This window comes from Brassica napus, chromosome C1 (assembly GCF_020379485.1).
Source record: "Brassica napus cultivar Da-Ae chromosome C1, Da-Ae, whole genome shotgun sequence".
NCBI classification, from domain to species: Eukaryota; Viridiplantae; Streptophyta; class Magnoliopsida; order Brassicales; family Brassicaceae; genus Brassica; species Brassica napus.
Window position 1 is genome coordinate 48,709,672 of NC_063444.1, and position 21,520 is coordinate 48,731,191.

The window sequence follows — 21,520 nt, forward strand, 5'->3', positions numbered from 1 at the left end:
AACTATTCTGCTTGTCCCCGTATGGGCACCTCGTTTTGTTTTTTAACTAGATACCAGGAGGAGCATATGCTCTGAATTCGTTTAGATGGCTCAGATCCAATAGCTTGATCTGATCTGTATTTAGTTCTTGATAGTTTCGTTAATCCTCCTTCTTCCTTCTTTGTTGACTCCGTTTTCCTAGGATCAAACCACAAGCCAAGCTGCCTAGCCTTAGCACTAACATTATTTTTATCAGCCAAGGTAAATAAATAAATCGACAACACAGGAGAAACTAGAAAGCTAGGAGTTAGATTGAGAAAACATGACTTGCTAGTAAAGGTAATTAATGTCCTGGTTTTTAGTCGTTCAGTAAAGAAAAAGATACTTTTCTGATCAGTTTTTCAAATACCATCTCAAGAGATGGAATTTATGTTACTGAAATTTTAACTACAATTCATTTTCAAATAACTCCATATAATTTCTGAGATGTTTTATTAGATGAAATCCTTATTTTCCAATAAGGGAGGATTTGATGGAATTTGTATAATTGATAAGTCCAATAAGCAAGGATTTAAGATAACTTTTATAAATTCTAGATCCAATAAGGTGAGATTTGAGAAAAAAATGAAATCTCACCGATTATCATTCCAATAAGCCCCCCTAAGTATTTTTAAATACATTTACGCATTAAAAATATTAGTATTAGTATCTATTTATCTAAAGAACAGTTTGTTCTTTTCTCAGAAAGATACTTCAGATGACACATAGATAAGTCTACATACCTCAGGCTAACACGTGTCACATACGGCTTAAACTCTGTGTTTCATTAAAACGCATTCAGTATGGGCTTTCTTCGCCAACCCAATAGCAGAGGTCCCTTTTGTCTTCATCAACTCGAGGCCGAAATTAGGGTTCATACTCACGTTCAATCTCCATTGCCAAACAGTGTTCTTCTGTATTGAATGAGTTATTTTGAAACTATGATGGCAGCCACCGTGAATTAGAAGACTCACTTTAAATCTCAGATCCTCTTCCATTCACCTTCACCTCCTCCTCCTCCTTTAGACGATTCCATTTCCTCAAGCCATGCTCTTCCCTCAAACAAATGAAGAAGCAACAATCTCTTCGCCGTTCTCCGCCTTCTTCCACTGCCCCTCCTCCTAAGAGTCTCTGATGGTTCTTCAATCCCAAATCCAGTGACGACGATAACGGAGATGATGCCTACATCCCCCATGGCCGAGAGCGATGACGGATCAAATGGGGATGCTGCTATCAAGGGTACGATTTTCGCCGGAGTTTTGTTGATTGGTACTGTTGGTGGATTCGCCGGCGTTGGCTACGTCTACAGGGACCAGATCAATACGTTTCTCACTCAGTTCTCCACTTTCATTGACGGTTCAATTAACATTGAATCAAATGATTTCAGTGACAATTGATGCATTTTAGGACAAGTTTTGAGATCAGTTTCAGAAGCTGTCATGAGTTTTGTCTTGACGGAGTGAAAACATGTTATGGTCCTCCTGGGTATGCACTTTTGATTGATGTGTACGCTGGCCTTGAGGCAAGCTTCTTCATAATCTCCTCTTTTTCATGTCATTAAGATTTTGTAGCCTAAAGTTTGAAGCTTTTGCTTTTTTTTTTTTTTATAAGATACCAGCCATTCCGGCACTCCCGTTGACGCAAGTTGAGTTTAATGAATTTGGTGGAAGCTCAATGTTGGCTACAACTCTTGCTTGGGACAATGAACTGCCTTGGACGCTAGAGACTGCTATTGAAGCACTTCAGGAGACTGTGCATCAGGTAAACATAGAACAGATTATGCTTTAGGTTATTGTATGGTCTTCACACTAACGAGAACTTTGTTGTGTCAGGATTCTTCTGTTGTAAGGAGGTTACGAAGGGGGTCTCTAGGAATATTTGTTTTTAGCAAGAATCATGTTCCCACTAAAGGAGTGCATTACCTTGCTGTAGAGAAGGCTTTGGAGATGATTGAGCGAAAATTTCATCTATTAGCAAGGTAGTTTAGTGACCAAAGTTCGTATCTATTCTTGCACTTTTATGTTTCCAGCTTAATTGATGTTTTCTGTTTGCAAAAACAGGTTGTGCTTTCACAGTTACACGTGTCTTTTTGTCTAAGGTTACTGTATTCACTTTTTAAGAAGAAAGCAATGTTAGGACTTGAATCTCACTCTGAGTTATTGTTTGACAGAGTGAAGGGTGTGATGCTTATCAATTCTGATTGCAAGCACCTGGTGCACAAGCTTTTATCGGGAACACGGTATGGTACATAAGTAGTCTCTTGATGCATTCTGTTTGATTTACATATCTGGAACATATTGTTGTTAAAGATAATAGTACTTGAATAACTTTACATCACGTGATCATCTAGATAGCTTGAAGTTCAGCACTGTCAATGTTATCACCATGCTTATCTTTTCTTCAAGTTAGGTTTGACCCTTTGTCTTATGTTTTATCTACAGTTTGACGTCTAAAATTACAATAATGGTCCACATCCGCTTATTTAAAACAGCTTCATCATTATAAATTACAAGACTACCAATCGTTTGTTGATTGTGATGCTGCAAGATTGTGTTTTTGTTTGTATCTCTTGCAATTTCCTCACATAGCCCCTCTCAGGTTATATGCTTGGATGGGTTGATTTCGAAGGCTTTAATTTCACATGATAGCCTGAGGTGATTGCACCAGGTTTACGGCTTTAGATGATTGTTGTATCCGTTCTTTAACCATGGGAGATTGTGTCATCGGAGCTTCATCAATATTTTTGGAAGCTTTGCTATTAATTTCAGAACAAACCTTCACAAATTTGGGACATAAAAAGGTCTGCATTTACCTCCTGCAGTACCGTTTGTTAACATGTGTCTTCCCGAGCCTTACTTTGTTGGTTTTGTGTATATCTGAGAGAAAGATTAGCTTTACAGGATAATGATCGAGGAGAGACGCCGTTGAAGCTTCTTATCCAGTTTCAGACATGGAGAGCTAATAGCAACTGTTGATGAAATGAAAAATACTAAGAATAAATAAAAATATAAAGGTGCCAACACGTCACTCTAATGTTTTAGTAATTACCTTTAGATCAGGCTCTGTTTTCTTAAATGATTGTCTTGCAAGTGTTTTTCTTTATTTCTGCAGGATGAAAAGAAGTGTATAACCGGCAGTTTTTGTGACATGCTCTTCATAGCACCGTCAGACAGGAGCTAAGGTTCATAATTTAAAAGAAACAAAACTTTCTCATATTTTTTACTTCATAGTGGAAGAGTATTAAGTCAGCCGGTAAGTTTGATTTTATACTTGCAACTCTTAAAGTCTCCCCAATCTGTTTCATGATGTTCTCGGAACTGCTTGCAGTGATGGTATGTAGGGTTACTTGACTCCATGTTCAGGGGAGACTCGCCTGCCTATATTCAAGCCCCCAATGGAGGGTCTGGAGGAAATATCGACCAACCAAGTCATGTGAGATCACTGACCTAGATCACAGGTTTCTTCTAATGGAAAGAATGTACTCAACTCATCGAATGATACTTTCTGTTTGCAGTTATTTAACATTTACACCAAAAAAAACTCATCGAATGATACTTTGAAGATAGAAGGAAAACAGCATCTAATAGTTTACTTGAAGATCATAATACTCCGGAGAAGATACTATTTCTTATGTGTATATTTTATTTTTTCTGACATTATATGTTACACTATAAATTCTTTAGATCAATCTATTGAACAATTATTTTATACGGTAATAAAATAGTTCAATTACACACTCAAACAAAAAAAAATTTTAGTTACACCAAACTTTGTAGATAAATTCTTATTATTATTCTCATATCAAATATTAGAAACGTATATTATTATCTTATATCCAACTTAAAAAATTAAAAAAATTAAATTTGAATAGTATATTCCAGTTAATATTAAAATTATCTGATTCATCAATAATATATAAAAATAAAAATACTATTTAAATAATTTATATGTAATCACTCATTTGTTAATAAATTCAGAAAATAGTCATTTATGGTATATTTGAATTGGAAAAATTGTAAATATAGAAAAGTTATTTACCAAAAACAATATGAACATTGATTATTAAAATTTACAGACATCAACCAAATTAAATTCTAAAAACAGACTATAATCTCAGCGAAGAAAAAGGTTGTGAGAACATGTTAGAGAAGACTATAAATCTACAAACTCACTACTTAATACATGTATCTATTTTACTACTTTCATAAAACATGAAGAATGGTATTTTTTTTAGAAAAGCATATTATAGTAATGAGTATCACTAAACAACTTGACAAAAACATATAAACAGAAATAAAAATAGATAATCTAAAATAAAAAACATACGAAAGATATACATTGTCAATTTAGAGTAGAACATAGCCCACTTAAAATCATATAACATATCGATTCCTATAACTAACGCAATGAAATTTAAGTTGGATATCATGACCTCAAAATATTTAATGTAAAATATAAAAGATTAACAAAGGACAGGGGTATAGGTAGTTGAGTTATAGCCGAGCTCGTCGCATTGCAAATATAAGGTTGAGCCACTAACGTCTACGACTAGGGTAGTCACCAATGGTGGCTGACCGATGGTCACGTTGGTGTAGTAGAGACCGGATTTGGTGTCTTTCGAGACCGGAATCACAAAATTATCAGGCTTTTGTTTTGGTCTTGGCTTTGGCTTTGTGTTGTGTTCAGTCAAAGAGGTAGTGTTTGCGGTTAAAGCGAAGAAGATTTTTAGAAAAATGAAAAGACGTGCCATTTTTGCTGGTGGGGAAAAGGTAGAGAGGTGTTTATGATTAATGTTTGTGTTATTTTTCTCTAGCTAGTACTCAGTAGACGTTTATATAAGAGCCACAAAGTTGAATGGGATGTATATTTGATTAAGGGGTTAATAGATAAAATTATGAAACGTGATAGAAAGTAAAATAATAAGTACAGAAATTAGGTTCACCCATTCACCCCGCCTTTTAAAACCAATCAAATTGACACCTATATTATTAATTAAAAACATTAAATTAAATAAAAAATAGCTACAAAAAAATAAAAACGCTAATTTTAACGACGCCAACGCTTCTAATTAAACCCTAAACCCTAAATTTTAAATTCTAAACCCTACACCCTAAATTCTAAACCTAAATCCAAACCCCTAAACTCAAACCCTATACCCTAAACCTTAATCCTAGACCCTAAACCCAAATTATATACCCTAAACTCAAAAAACTAGACTATAAATCTAAACTCTATACCCTAAACCCAAGTCCTAGACCCTAAACCCAAACCGTAAACTTTAAACCCAAATTATATACCCTAAACCCTAAACCCAAAACCTTAACTATAAGTCCGAACGGTAAATCCTAAACCCAAACTGTAAATCCTAAACCCAAAACATATACTCTAAACTCAAATCCGAGACCTAAAACCCAAACGGTAAACCCTAAACCCAAACCCCAAACTTAGATGCTATATGGTTTTGGTTAAGATTTTCGGTTTGGGTTTAGGGTCTAAGACTTAGGTTTAGGGTATATGGTTTAGGTTTATAGTCTATTTTTGGGTTTAAGGTATATAATTTGGGTTTAGGGTATAGGATTAGGGTTTAGGATATAGGGTTTGGATTTGAGTTTAAAATTTAGGGTATAGGGTTTAGAATTTAACGTTTAGGGTTTAGGGTTTCGCTGGAAGCGTTAGCGTCATAAAAATTAGCATTTTTATTTTTTGTAGCTATTTTTTATTTAATTTAATATTTTTTAATTAATAATCTATGTGTTACTTTGATTGATCATACAGGGTGAAGTGAATTTAAAGGTTTATCCTAGGGGGTGAACCTAAGTTTTGTTCAAATAATAATATGCAAGCATATGAGGAAGACTGAAGTCAAAGATTCATTCGTTCTTTTGATCCATATGGCATATATTATGCATTCTATTGGAGTCCCACATCGTGTAGAATGTGTAGAATGATGCTCCTTAGATATTTAAGAGTCAGTTTTTACAAATTAAGTTAAATGAGATGTATTTTATTTATCTGATTAAGAGATAAATAAATGAAATTATAAACATGGCAGAACATAAAATATGCAAAGCATGTGAGGAGGACTTAATTATGCATCCAAGTACCGAACTATTAAGGGAGAATTGCCAAGTGTGACTCAAAACTTGGAGTCAAATCCAAAACAATACCCCAACTTGGGTCAAAGGCAAAAGTAACCTAAAAGGCTATTGAAATTACAACTATCCCCTTGTGACCAAACAAAAAAACGGAATTCTTTTTACGTTTCTACCCCTCGCAAGTCGTCTGTTTAGACGACTTGAAAATAAGTTGTCCAGACGACTTAACTTAAAGTCGTCTGGGCAGTTAGTCTTAAACATAATTTAAAATTTTTGTAAAAAATATTTTGATAAGTGAAAAATGGGAATTATGTAATTAACATATGTCTTAGGAGGTATAAATTAAGATATAACAAATTTCAATTGTTTTCAGCATAGATGAGTGAAAGTAGTGAGTCATGATATTCTTAAGTTTATGTTTCATCAACATATGTTGTAGTATTGTATGTGTTCTTAGGGTTAGATTTTGGAAAGCATTAAAACCGTTTTTGAAAATTTTTAAAATTACTTATGCGTGTTCATTTCTGTGTATAGTAAACACTATTTAAGTATAATTTGATTTTATAACGTGGTTAGTTAGTTAATCTAGTCATTTTAGTTTAGGGGTTCATTTTAGGGTCTAGGACGACTTAATATTTTGTCGTCTGAAAACAGACGACTAAATATTAAGTCGTCTGTTGTACATTATCAGCCAGAATAAGTCGTCTAAACCGGACCAAACCTTAAAGTTTACCAATGTAATTTTAAAGCTAACCGGATTATTTACCCAATATATAAGGTGATTTTTTTTTTTTTTCATTTTTCGCGATATTCAGAAACCCTAACAGTTCTCTCTCAAAGGCGATTTCGAATTCCCACGATTTCCGAACAAACCATCGTTCTCAACATCGGCTATCTATCTCACTTCATTCTCACCGTTGTCGCCGCAGCTTCTTCTAACCCTAGCGCCGCCGATTCCTCTAAACCCTAGCGCCGCCGATTCCTCTAAACCCTAGCGCCGCCGCTTCCACTATTTCCGAACAAACCGTCGCCCTCGCCACCGTTGTCACCAACGTTCTAAACACTAGCGCCGCCGCTTCTTCTAAACCCTAGCGCCGCCGCTTCTTCTCTGTAAACCTTAGCGCCGTTTCTCTGTAAACCCTAACGCCGCTAAGTCATCAATCTCGAGGAAAAGATGAACATAAAACGTTGTCTCTATCAATTTACTCATTCTCACCGTTTCACGTTTATTTTTTCAGATCTATAACCGCAATGACGAGTACTCCAACTCCTTCTGCGACTGGAAGACTTGTAAGTAATTTAAGTCGTCTGGAAAGTCTTCCAACTGGACGACTTAGTAGATGACTTAAATATAAGTCGTCCATTTGGAAGACTTTCCAGACGACTTAATTATAAGTCGTCTACTAAGTCGTCTGGACTTATATTGTTGTCTTTGATTATTTTGCAGACAAAAAGGATGGATATTCCAGAACTCCCCCGTAGGTTATACACATCAGGGGAAGAACCAGAAGCCCACAATAGCATTTCGTATCATACGGATAACAGCAAGTTGCATACTGCTCTTAGGAAAGCTCTTACTGATGACGAATTTGAAGAGCTCAAGGAGTCGAGTTTGGGAGTTTTCATCAAGTTCAAGGAGCAGGGATTTGGTTGGGCTTCAAGGCTGGTTCACTACATGCTCAGTTTCAAGCTGGACATTAAGAAGAAGTATGAGATGTGGTCTCTCGTTGGTCCAGAACCTTTGAGGTTTTCACTGTTAGAGTTTGAAAACCTCACTGGTCTAAACTGCGAGTACATCGAGGACCTTGAGACACCAAAATGTGACGTTACCCCAGAGATGGTTTCTTTCTGGGGGATGCTGGGAGTTCATCTGGAAGCTGGCCCAACTACTGATCAGATAATAGCAGCACTGCAGAGATGCGGGGATTGGTCCAGGGAAGATCGGAAGCGGCTCGCGTACCTCTCCATCTTCACTGGATTCATTGAAGGGAGAAAGTTTTCAACCGCTACACGATCTACTCTGGCAAGGCTAGTGATGGATTTAGAACGGTTTGAGAATTATCCATGGGGGAGAGTCGCATTTAAGGTGCTGATGGACTCTTTGTGGAACAAAGAAATTGCTGGCTGTTACACCGTGGATGGGTTTATACAAGTTCTTCAGGTCTGGACGTACACAGCTATGCCGGAGTTGGGTGCTAGTATTGGTGGTCCCAGAGCAGACAGTCCGTCTCCACCGATACTGGCTTACGAGGGCAGCAGAGGCCGCAGATCAATGAAAGCTGCTATCTTGAGTCAGGTATTTACTTCAATCCAAAAGACTGCGCAGACGACTTATTATAAGTCGTCTGGAAGGTCGTCCAGCTGGACGACTTATCGGACGACTTAATTAAGTCGTCTGGAAAGTCTTCCATCTGGACGACTTATTAGACGACTTATTATAAGTCGTCTGGAAGGTCTTCCAGCTGGACGACTTAGTAGACGACTTATAATTAAGTCGTCTATTTAGTATTTTTTTCAAATATCTAACTCGATTCTTCTATTTACTGCAGACCCGCGTGATCAACTTTGTTGAGAAGGACATTAGTGAAATGTGGCCAAAATGGGACTCTGAGGTTGAGGACCTGCCCGCGGAGAACATCATTAAAGTCATGTATGAGCGGAGACCGTGGAAGTGGACCATGGATTGCTGGGAAGTCACTGGTACTAAGGTCAATACAAAACCTAAGGTTGTGACTCCATCAAAGAAGGCCAAAGAGATGGTTGTGTTGGAGGAGGAGGAGGAGGAGGAGGAAGACAATCCAAGACCTCGGAAGAAAGCTCGTAAAGAGGCTCCTAAAGTGGCTAGTGAAGAGGCTAGAGAAGACGCTAGAGGAGGGGTGACCAGAGAGGAGTTGGAAATTATGTTCAAGGGCGTAGCTGACTGCATGAAAAAAGGGTTTAATAAGTGCATGAGGGAGTTTAGGAAGTTGTCCGATAGATTGGAAGCTGTGGAGAAGAAGGTTGGTGTCACCAATCAGGCTACCCCTCAAGATAAACAGCCTACCCCTCTTGCCAAAGAAACCGGGGGTAGAAACAAACAGGCTACCCCTCAAGATAAACAACCTACCCCTCTTGCCAAAGAAACCGGGGGTAGAAACAAACAGGCTACCCCTCATGCCAATGAAACCGTGGTTAGTAACCAGCCTCCTCCTCATCAAACCAAACAGCAGCCTCCTCCTCCTCAAAAGAAACAGCAGCAGCCTCCTCCTCCCCAAAAGAAACAGCCTCCTCCTCAAAAGAAACAGCCTCCTCAAATCAAAGAGGTTAGTATCAAATCCAGGGTTAACTAGTTGTCCAGACGACTGTAAAAGTTGTCTGGACGACTAGTTGACCCTGGACGACTTAAACGTAAGTTGTCTGGACGACTAGTTGACCACGGAAGACTTAATTTTAAGTCGTCCAGGTCCAACTAGTCGTCCAGACAACTTTTGTTTAAGTCGTCCAGAGTTAACTTGTGTGCAACTTTTATTGCAGAGATGGTTGCCGGAGGATACAGCAACCGAGGCGAACTCGGTAAATAAGACCTCCAAAGAGATTGTTGCTGTCACTTCCACCGATCACCAACCGAGCCTCGCTTCCACCGATCAACAACCGAGCCTCGCTTCCACCGAGCCAAGCGATCCAGTTTCAGAACCGAGCCTGGTTGTATTGGACAAGCGTGCAAAGAGTAAACGAGCGAAGAAACCTGCTCCCACTGTGAGATCTCCTTATACGGCAGAGAAAAAAAAAGATAAAGTGGGAGCCTATAATCCATTTCCGCCAGTAAAGAAAGATCGGTTGAAGGAACTCGCTGATTGGTTGAAAACTGATCCGTAAGTGATTGCTTTACCCATAATAGCTTGATTTAGTCGTCCAAAACTGATTGCTTTTTTTGTTTGCAGTCATTATTTAACTAAGACCGAGGACAAACCGTTTCGACCTTGCTGCGGCTTCGGGTCAAATATGGGTTGGAGCCATACACATATGAGAGACCGCTGAAAGGTGTACCCACGGCCAACAATGGTGATTGTGGCGTGTACACTGTAAAGTACATTGAATGTCATGCTCTCGGTGTCTCCTTTGACCCTAAAGACTTTGCTAGGTGCAACGCAAAGAAAATGAGGGATAATATGGCGGTGGATATATGGAAGGAGCTTGTTGATCAGCATCTAAAAGAAAATGTGGATGGTGATAAGTTCGTGGGCTTGTATGATTAGATTAGTGTTTGTATTTGAACTTGTCTTTGTATTTGAATATATAAGTTGAACTTGTAAATATATAAGTTGTAAATATATAAGTTGTCTGGAAGATTAGTGTTTGTATTTGAACTTGTAAATATATAAGTTGTCTGGAAGAAATAAGTCGTCTGGAAGGTTTTCCAACTGGACGACTTACAAATAAGTCGTCTAGAAGGCTTGGACGACTTATTATAAGTCGTCTGGAAGGTTTTCCAACTGGACGACTTACAAATAAGTCGTCTAGAAGGTTTGGACGACTTGAAGGGATAGTAGAAGGTAGTCTAAAAATAAAATACACTTGAAGGGATAGTAGAAGGTCGTCTAAAAATAAAATACACTGGACGACTTAGTAGAAGGTCGTCTAAAAATAAAATACACTGGACGACTAAAAATTTAGTCGTCTGGACGGGTAATCAAGACTGGACGACTTAAATTTAGGTCGTCTGGACAACTAGTCAACTGGTTGTGTACATTGTGGTTTCGTATGGCCAGTTTCCTTGCAGTTTGAGCATCTCCGTGCCCTGTGTTTCTTCCTGGGTTTGTGTCCTCTCATCCTAGATAGCTCCAACCAAGATTGCCATCTTGATTTCTTCGGTCTCCCCCGACCACGCTTTAGTTCTGGAGGAAAGCATTCTCGTTCCTCAATATGTTGTGACACGATAGGATATATATTCTCTGAGTATCCTGCATACAGATAATTCTTTGAGTACAGTGGACATACAAGTGTGGAGATATGCAAACCAGCATGTATTCCAGCAGCTATAGCATGAGAGCAAGGTATTTTCTCCACTCCATAGACACCACAATCACACTTTGCATGTTCCAAATCAACCACACAGTCCATTTTGCCACCTTTGACAAAGAAATGCCATCCATCAATTGGTTCGACCGTCATCGTACCCGCTATCTCTTCTCGAACAGCAAGCAAGTATTCAACACCCCCGCTATGTTCAGTTGTGAGACTCAAAGCATCTTGTCTCCTTTTCCAATACCATTTTCCTAACTTCTGCCTTATGAACTCCAGCAGGAACGTAATCGGAAATCCTCTTGCTCGCTTCAGTGCGGAATTAATAGATTCAGCAATGTTGCTTGTTTTTATGTTGAACCTGTTCCCCTTACAATAAACCCTTGACCATAGCCTGACGTCGGCTTTCTCCAAATACGTTGCAAGTTCCGGGTTTGCACTCCGTATCTCAGCCATGTACCGGTCAAAATCGTAAACCGTGTGAGCATAAGCAGCCCCTTTCACCAAGTACATGAGATGTTTCCCTTTAAACTTTTTGACAATGTTATCTTGAAGGTGATAATAACATATTCCTCGGGTTGCCCAAGGAAACACCTTATCACACGCACTTTTAATGGCCTTGTGCCGGTCGGAGACTATCACCAGAGGCTTGTCATGAGATATACAACTAGCCAATTTTGTGAAAAACCATTCCCAAGAAGGTATATCTTCCTCATCCACGATCCCAAAAGCCAATGGGAATATCTGAAAATTGCCATCTTGTGCGGCTGCAACTAACATAGTTCCTCCATACTTTCCACTTAGGTGAGTTCCATCCACCACAATGACCCTTCTCTGATACTTAAAACCTTTGATAGAAGCTCCAAAAGAGAGAAATAGATACTTAAATCTTTTCATAGAATCAAGTTCTATCGCCGTGATAGAATCAGGATTTGCAATGGAGATTTGCTCGAGATATGATGCCAGACGCGAATACCCTTCTTCTGCTGATCCTCTCACCAATCTTTGTGCATATAACAGTGCTCTGTATGAAGTGGTGTAATCAAGCGCCATGCCAAACATGTTCCTCATTGCATCAGTGATATGCTGCGGAGTTATCCCATCAATGATTCCAACACGATCAATGAAAAGACTACCTACATACTTCGGAGTACAGTGTCTCCGCTGAGCGATTCGGTCTCCCGCTGAGCATAAATGTTTTTCCACATACTTTGTTACCCAAAACGTGTTTGTCCCATGTTTGACACTCGCTCTGACCTTCCATCCACAATAGCTAACCGGACATGTTGCCACAACGAGAGTTTTCGTTGATTTGTATAATTTGAAAGAAAACTTACCCCTCACTGCTGCCAACCGCAGCTCTGAAAGCAGAGCACCCTTGCTAACAAAACTCTGGTTGACATAGATACTGGTACCATTCGATTTTCCTCCTTCAATAGCATTTGTCTTAGCATATGTCTTTTGGATTTCTTCAAAACAAATATTATCATCATCTTCCTCGTCCTCATCTGGAACCTTTCCATAAAGACTGTAATCCCCACCATTCTGATCCGTTTCATCAACAATAGAATTATCAGCATCCTCCTCCCCATCTTCTTCCCATTCACCAGCTTCATCATTATCACCAACATCTTCTTCCCATTCACCAGCTTCATCATTATCACCAACATCTTTTTCCCATTCACCAGCTTCATCAATATCCCTTTTCTCTGAAACCGTTTCGACCTTGCTGCGGCTTGATACACAAAGACATACTCTATGGGTTTTGAGTATCTCCAGCAAGTTTCGAACTTGTCTATCACTTGTAACATGAATGGGAAGACTGCCTGGAGCCATCATCATTTCTGCTGGTAATGAGTAGCTAATCTCCACACTCACTGTTCTCATGTCCAGGTTATAATCTTCTTGAGCCATTGCAACAAGTTCAGCATGTGTTGAATCTTCATTCAATAAAAACAATCTTCCTCCTTTGAGATCATCAACCACAAAATCCCAACGGAAATCTCTCAACAACCATTCTCCATACACTGCATGTAACTGAAAAATCATCTGCAAATATTCAAAATAAAACACATTAGTAAACATAGAGAAAAGGGAAATGAAGAAGTTCAATAAACATTGCCGCAGACGACTTAGCATTAAGTCGTCTAGAAGACTTAAAGGTAAGTCGTCTAAAGAGGTCACTTTTGCAATTGAAAATTAAAAGGGACGACTTAATTCTAAGTCGTCCGGCTTTGTTTGTTAAAAAAAAAACTTCAGACGACTTATATATAAGTCGTCTACGAGAAACGGGCTAGTTTTGCATTTGACCGAATCGTGTCAGATCTTTGACTATTTCTGGACGACTTATAATTCAGTCGTCTCTGGGAAAGTTAAAATTTCAATATTTTATGAAAACTTGACGACTTACGTGTAAGTCGTCCTAGGTTAGTTTTGTAATTGAAAAATAAAACTTGAAATTTAACTTTCTCCAGACGACTTAGATGAAAGTCGTCCAGCTAAACGACTTAATTTAAGGTCGTCCGGGATAAGCAAGGTTTGACCAGAAAATTGGGAAAAATTCTGGACGACTTTGCTTTCCCCGGACGACTTTAAATTAAGTCTTCTGGAGGGACGACTTTATATTAAGTCGTCTGGTTAAAGTTAAATTATGAAGTTTTATTTTTCAATTACAAAACTAACCTAGGACGACTTACACGTAAGTCGTCAAGTTTTCATAAAATATTGAAATTTTAACTTTCCCAGAGACGACTGAATTATAAGTCGTCCAGAAATAGTCAAAGATCTGACACGATTCGGTCAAATGCAAAACTAGCCCGTTTCTCGTAGACGACGTATATATAAGTCGTCTGAAGTGTTTTTTTTTAACAAACAAAGCTGGACGACTTAATTTAAGTCGTCCGTTTGACCAGAAGACTCATCAGTAAGTCTTCTACATACAGATGACTTACTAGTAAGTCTTCTACGCGAACAGATCTTGAAAAAAAATTCAAATTCGTACCTTAAACTAGGTGAGATGACTTCGTTTGCACACAGGGTCTTCTCCAACCACCCAGAACCTCAAACGAAAGCAACCGTAAGTCAAAACGAAAGAAATATGGCTCTGCAACCATAGCCCATATTTTGAATCAAAAGCTTGAGTTTTTTGGATGAATATAGAGAGAAAGTGAAAGAAATGTTGTTTTTAGTTCATAACAATTGAAACAGAGAGAGTGTAAAGAGATTTACGTGCATTAAAGGGCATTAAAAGCTCCAAACAGTTCGTACAAGGTTGTTGCCACTATTCATTGCAGTGGCAGTATTGTAAATACTTGAAGAAGATGAGGTTGAGACAGTAAAGAAGCCATTTTCGAAAAAAAAAAAAAAAATGTTAATGGCATTTTCGTAGATAAAGTGCAGGTGTGGGGTTAAAATCTCAAAAAAAAAAGGAGTCAAAAGAAAAGGTTAGTTTTCTGTTTGACTCCAAGTTTTGAGTCACTTTTGCAAAATGCCCTTAATTATCTGCATATGTGATTTAATAGTTGGGCATTTTGCAAAAGTGACTCAAAACTTGGAGTCAAACAGAAAACTAACCTTTTCTTTTGACTCCTTTTTTTTTTGAGATTTTAACCCCACACCTGCACTTTATCTACGAAAATGCCATTAACATTTTTTTTTTTTTTTTCGAAAATGGCTTCTTTACTGTCTCAACCTCATCTTCTTCAAGTATTTACAATACTGCCACTGCAATGAATAGTGGCAACAACCTTGTACGAACTGTTTGGAGCTTTTAATGCCCTTTAATGCACGTAAATCTCTTTACACTCTCTCTGTTTCAATTGTTATGAACTAAAAACAACATTTCTTTCACTTTCTCTCTATATTCATCCAAAAAACTCAAGCTTTTGATTCAAAATATGGGCTATGGTTGCAGAGCCATATTTCTTTCGTTTTGACTTACGGTTGCTTTCGTTTGAGGTTCTGGGTGGTTGGAGAAGACCCTGTGTGCAAACGAAGTCATCTCACCTAGTTTAAGGTACGAATTTGAATTTTTTTTCAAGATCTGTTCGCGTAGAAGACTTACTAGTAAGTCATCTGTATGTAGAAGACTTACTGATGAGTCTTCTGGTCAAACGGACGACTTAAATTAAGTCGTCCAGCTTTGTTTGTTAAAAAAAAACACTTCAGACGACTTATATATACGTCGTCTACGAGAAACGGGCTAGTTTTGCATTTGACCGAATCGTGTCAGATCTTTGACTATTTCTGGACGACTTATAATTCAGTCGTCTCTGGGAAAGTTAAAATTTCAATATTTTATGAAAACTTGACGACTTACGTGTAAGTCGTCCTAGGTTAGTTTTGTAATTGAAAAATAAAACTTCATAATTTAACTTTAACCAGACGACTTAATATAAAGTCGTCTCTCCAGAAGACTTAATTTAAAGTCGTCCGGGGAAAGCAAAGTCGTCCAGAATTTTTCCCAATTTTCTGGTCAAACCTTGCTTATCCCGGACGACCTTAAATTAAGTCGTTTAGCTGGACGACTTTCATCTAAGTCGTCTGGAGAAAGTTAAATTTCAAGTTTTATTTTTCAATTACAAAACTAACCTAGGACGACTTACACGTAAGTCGTCAAGTTTTCATAAAATATTGAAATTTTAACTTTCCCAGAGACGACTGAATTATAAGTCGTCCAGAAATAGTCAAAGATCTGACACGATTCGGTCAAATGCAAAACTAGCCCGTTTCTCGTAGACGACTTATATATAAGTCGTCTGAAGTTTTTTTTTTAACAAACAAAGCCGGACGACTTAGAATTAAGTCGTCCCTTTTAATTTTCAATTGCAAAAGTGACCTCTTTAGACGACTTACCTTTAAGTCTTCTGGACGACTTAATGCTAAGTCGTCTGCGGCAATGTTTATTGAACTTCTTCATTTCCCTTTTCTCTATGTTTACTAATGTGTTTTATTTTGAATATTTGCAGATGATTTTTCAGTTACATGCAGTGTATGGAGAATGGTTGTTGAGAGATTTCCGTTGGGATTTTGTGGTTGATGATCTCAAAGGAGGAAGATTGTTTTTATTGAATGAAGATTCAACACATGCTGAACTTGTTGCAATGGCTCAAGAAGATTATAACCTGGACATGAGAACAGTGAGTGTGGAGATTAGCTACTCATTACCAGCAGAAATGATGATGGCTCCAGGCAGTCTTCCCATTCATGTTACAAGTGATAGACAAGTTCGAAACTTGCTGGAGATACTCAAAACCCATAGAGTATGTCTTTGTGTATCAAGCCGCAGCAAGGTCGAAACGGTTTCAGAGAAAAGGGATATTGATGAAGCTGGTGAATGGGAACGGTTTGTCCTCGGTCTTAGTTAAATAATGACTGCAAACAAAAAAAGCAATCAGTTTTGGACGACTAAATCAAGCTATTATGGGTAAAGCAATCACTTACGGATCAGTTTTCAACCAATCAGCGAGTTCCTTCAACCGATCTTTCTTTACTGGCGGAAATGGATTATAGGCTCCCACTTTATCTTTTTTTTTCTCTGCCGTATAAGGAGATCTCACAGTGGGAGCAGGTTTCTTCGCTCGTTTACTCTTTGCACGCTTGTCCAATACAACCAGGCTCGGTTCTGAAACTGGATCGCTTGGCTCGGTGGAAGCGAGGCTCGGTTGTTGATCGGTGGAAGCGAGGCTCGGTTGGTGATCGGTGGAAGTGACAGCAACAATCTCTTTGGAGGTCTTATTTACCGAGTTCGCCTCGGTTGCTGTATCCTCCGGCAACCATCTCTGCAATAAAAGTTGCACACAAGTTAACTCTGGACGACTTAAACAAAAGTTGTCTGGACGACTAGTTGGACCTGGACGACTTAAAATTAAGTCTTCCGTGGTCAACTAGTCGTCCAGACAACTTACGTTTAAGTCGTCCAGGGTCAACTAGTCGTCCAGACAACTTTTACAGTCGTCTGGACAACTAGTTAACCCTGGATTTGATACTAACCTCTTTGATTTGAGGAGGCTGTTTCTTTTGAGGAGGAGGCTGTTTCTTTTGGGGAGGAGGAGGCTGCTGCTGTTTCTTTTGAGGAGGAGGAGGCTGCTGTTTGGTTTGATGAGGAGGAGGCTGGTTACTAACCACGGTTTCATTGGCATGAGGGGTAGCCTGTTTGTTTCTACCCCCGGTTTCTTTGGCAAGAGGGGTAGGTTGTTTATCTTGAGGGGTAGCCTGTTTGTTTCTACCCCTGGTTTCTTTGGCAAGAGGGGTAGGCTGTTTATCTTGAGGGGTAGCCTGATTGGTGACACCAACCTTCTTCTCCACAGCTTCCAATCTATCGGACAACTTCCTAAACTCCCTCATGCACTTATTAAACCCTTTTTCATGCAGTCAGCTACGCCCTTGAACATAATTTCCAACTCCTCTCTGGTCACCCCTCCTCTAGCGTCTTCTCTAGCCTCTTCACTAGCCACTTTAGGAGCCTCTTTACGAGCTTTCTTCCGAGGTCTTGGATTGTCTTCCTCCTCCTCCTCCTCCTCCTCCAACACAACCATCTCTTTGGCCTTCTTTGATGGAGTCACAACCTTAGGTTTTGTATTGACCTTAGTACCAGTGACTTCCCAGCAATCCATGGTCCACTTCCACGGTCTCCGCTCATACATGACTTTAATGATGTTCTCCGCGGGCAGGTCCTCAACCTCAGAGTCCCATTTTGGCCACATTTCACTAATGTCCTTCTCAACAAAGTTGATCACGCGGGTCTGCAGTAAATAGAAGAATCGAGTTAGATATTTGAAAAAAAATACTAAATAGACGACTTAATTATAAGTCGTCTACTAAGTCGTCCAGCTGGAATACCTTCCAGACGACTTATAATAAGTCGTCTAATAAGTCGTCCAGATGGAAGACTTTCCAGACGACTTAATTAAGTCGTCCGATAAGTCGTCCAGCTGGACGACCTTTCAGACGACTTATAATAAGTCGTCTGCGCAGTCTTTTGGATTGAAGTAAATACCTGACTCAAGATAGCAGCTTTCATTGATCTGCGGCCTCTGCTGCCCTCGTAAGCCAGTATCGGTGGAGACGGACTGTCTGCTCTGGGACCACCAATACTAGCACCCAACTCCGGCATAGCTGTGTACGTCCAGACCTGAAGAACTTGTATAAACCCATCCACGGTGTAACAGCCAGCAATTTCTTTGTTCCACAAAGAGTCCATCAGCACCTTAAATGCGACTCTCCCCCATGGATAATTCTCAAACCGTTCTAAATCCATCACTAGCCTTGCCAGAGTAGATCGTGTAGCGGTTGAAAACTTTCTCCCTTCAATGAATCCAGTGAAGATGGAGAGGTACGCGAGCCGCTTGCGATCTTCCCTGGACCAATCCCCGCATCTCTGCAGTGCTGCTATTATCTGATCAGTAGTTGGGCCAGCTTCCAGATGAACTCCCAGCATCCCCCAGAAAGAAACCATCTCTGGGGTAACGTCACATTTTGGTGTCTCAAGGTCCTCGATGTACTCGCAGTTTAGACCAGTGAGGTTTTCAAACTCTAACAGTGAAAACCTCAAAGGTTCTGGACCAACGAGAGACCACATCTCATACTTCTTCTTAATGTCCAGCTTGAAACTGAGCATGTAGTGAACCAGCCTTGAAGCCCAACCAAATCCCTGCTCCTTGAACTTGATGAAAACTCCCAAACTCGACTCCTTGAGCTCTTCAAATTCGTCATCAGTAAGAGCTTTCCTAAGAGCAGTATGCAACTTGCTGTTATCCGTATGATACGAAATGCTATTGTGGGCTTCTGGTTCTTCCCCTGATGTGTATAACCTACGGGGGAGTTCTGGAATATCCATCCTTTTTGTCTGCAAAATAATCAAAGACAACAATATAAGTCCAGACGACTTAGTAGACGACAATTAAGTCGTCTGGAAAGTCTTCCAAATGGACGACTTATATTTAAGTCATCTACTAAGTCGTCCAGTTGGAAGACTTTCCAGACGACTTAAATTACTTACAAGTCTTCCAGTCGCAGAAGGAGTTGGAGTACTCGTCATTGCGGTTATAGATCTGAAAAAATAAACGTGAAACGGTGAGAATGAGTAAATTGATAGAGACAACGTTTTATGTTCATCTTTTCCTCGAGATTGATGACTTAGCGGCGTTAGGGTTTACAGAGAAACGGCGCTAAGGTTTACAGAGAAGAAGCGGCGGCGCTAGGGTTTAGAAGAAGCGGCGGCGCTAGTGTTTAGAACGTTGGTGACAACGGTGGCGAGGGCGACGGTTTGTTCGGAAATAGTGGAAGCGGCGGCGCTAGGGTTTAGAGGAATCGGCGGCGCTAGGGTTTAGAGGAATCGGCGGCGCTAGGGTTAGAAGAAGCTGCGGCGACAACGGTGAGAATGAAGTGAGATAGATAGCCGATGTTGAGAACGATGGTTTGTTCGGAAATCGTGGGAATTCGAAATCGCCTTTGAGAGAGAACTGTTAGGGTTTCTGAATATCGCGAAAAATGAAACAAAAAAAAAAAATCACCTTATATATTGGGTAAATAATCCGGTTAGCTTTAAAATTACATTGGTAAACTTTAAGGTTTGGTCCGGTTTAGACGACTTATTCTGGCTGATAATGTACAACAGACGACTTAATATTTAGTCGTCTGTTTTCAGACGACAAAATATTAAGTCGTCCTAGACCCTAAAATGAACCCCTAAACTAAAATGACTAGATTAACTAACTAACCACGTTATAAAATCAAATTATACTTAAATAGTGTTTACTATACACAGAAATGAACACGCATAAGTAATTTTAAAAATTTTCAAAAACGGTTTTAATGCTTTCCAAAATCTAACCCTAAGAACACATACAATACTACAACATATGTTGATGAAACATAAACTTAAGAATATCATGACTCACTACTTTCACTCATCTATGCTGAAAACAATTGAAATTTGTTATATCTTAATTTATACCTCCTAAGACATATGTTAATTACATAATTCCCATTTTTCACTTATCAAAATATTTTTTACAAAATTTTTAAATTATGTTTAAGACTAACTGCCCAGACGACTTTAAGTTAAGTCGTCTGGACAACTTATTTTCAAGTCGTCTAAACAGACGACTTGCGAGGGGTAGAAACGTAAAAAGAATTCCGTTTTTTTGTTTGGTCACAAGGGGATAGTTGTAATTTCAATAGCCTTTTAGGTTACTTTTGCCTTTGACCCAAGTTGGGGTATTGTTTTGGGTTTGACTCCAAGTTTTGAGTCACACTTGGCAATTCTCCCGATAATTAACGAATAACATGCAACATATATAAAATGCATAAAAGATATGGTCTACTTGAGGATATCTCTCGAATTGGACAGTGTATGTGAATAAATAATTGATTAATATATGGCATTTTAAGAGATTAATAAATGAAATTAAAAGATTTTCTAATGTTTTCATATTATGTTTTTATTAATTTCTTTAGAATTTTATTTTAAATTTTGATTGCCAAGAAAAAAATTTCAATACCTGCCTTTAAATGAGTATATATATAAAACTATAGATAACTTTCTTCTTGGAAAAAAACTTATAAACCATTTTCATTAAGGTAAAAAAGGTACAGTGTTATTATAATAGCTATGTCAAAAAAAAAATGTCAAGGCCAAAAAAATACCCATGCATGTGCAATCACCAACGAGTCAAAGGAGGCCAAAAAATACCCATGCAAGTGCACAGCTGCCAATGAGTAAACTTGAAGTCAACGACTCGTTGGCCTGCGTTGGATCCAAACCGTATGCACCTCAACTCTTTTTGACAAGATTCAGTTGCAATAAAATATGTATATTAATATTATTCTTTTTTACAAGATTCAGTTGAAATCAAAAGAAATGAAATATCTTACAGATCAAACTTGTTTACTGGAGCTTTTAGGCAAAATTTTGGCTATGGTTTGATATCGCTGCGAACGGTGACTGCGACATCCGATCAAATAGTATTCGTCTATATATCGTATGATTTTGCAACTAGTCGCAGTGACAGTCACAAATCCCAAAACAAATAATTACTCCCTCCCATGTTTTAAGAGAAAATTTTTGTTTCATTTTAAGTGATGTTTTCAATTTTTCATGTAAAAAATAAATGTAATTTTATGTTTTTGACTATTTGTATTCTGCATTATAATTTTCTATTGGTTAAATTATATGTATTTATTATTGTTTTTAGATAAACAAAAAAAAATGAAATAAAAATTTGTAATTTTTTAATAAATATGCAAAAACCTTTAAAATCCATTTATTTTGATATATAGAGGAATGATATAGAGGAAGTAACTTTTAACTGCTAGATTTTTTATCGAAACGATATAGTGATTTCGATTAAGCCGCCACGATCAACTAACTGCATACATAAAAACGAATAATAAGTTGCAAAGTG

At 38.6% G+C, this 21,520-nt stretch overlaps 1 protein-coding gene across 22 annotated transcripts; it reads left to right on the forward strand.

Annotated features, from left to right (window-relative positions):
• The first annotated feature begins 765 nt into the window (after positions 1 to 765).
• On the forward strand, positions 766 to 3,726 carry LOC106381183 (isochorismate synthase 1, chloroplastic-like). Of its 22 annotated transcripts, none has more exons than XR_007318113.1 (10): positions 803 to 1,503; positions 1,630 to 1,779; positions 1,851 to 1,996; positions 2,079 to 2,116; positions 2,189 to 2,257; positions 2,617 to 2,818; positions 2,902 to 3,031; positions 3,130 to 3,270; positions 3,346 to 3,450; positions 3,533 to 3,726. XR_007318113.1 is itself a non-coding variant. In XM_022695283.2 (8 exons), exons 1-5 carry the CDS (start codon positions 1,415 to 1,417, stop codon positions 2,521 to 2,523), a joined length of 555 nt encoding a protein of 184 aa, XP_022551004.1. In that variant the 5' UTR covers positions 792 to 1,414; the 3' UTR covers positions 2,524 to 3,031; positions 3,109 to 3,199; positions 3,346 to 3,450; positions 3,533 to 3,726. The 22 variants fall into 22 exon arrangements, 13 of the variants coding, with proteins under 13 accessions (XP_013676514.1, XP_022551004.1, XP_022551003.1 ...); XR_007318112.1 differs by having other exon boundaries at positions 804 to 1,503; positions 2,906 to 3,031; XR_007318114.1 differs by having other exon boundaries at positions 804 to 1,503; positions 2,911 to 3,031.
• Positions 3,727 to 21,520: the final 17,794 nt, after the last annotated feature.

Bases quoted from the DNA above. Each gene is read 5' to 3' on its own strand.
- LOC106381183 (XM_022695280.2), top strand. From the start codon at position 1,415: ATGCATTTTAGGACAAGTTTTGAGATCAGTTTCAGAAGCTGTCATGAG. The intron at 1,780-1,850 runs GTAAACATAGAA...TTGTTGTGTCAG, and splicing joins TTCAGGAGACTGTGCATCAG to GATTCTTCTGTTGTAAGGAG. The intron at 2,258-2,459 runs GTATGGTACATA...TTTTATCTACAG, and splicing joins AAGCTTTTATCGGGAACACG to TTTGACGTCTAAAATTACAA.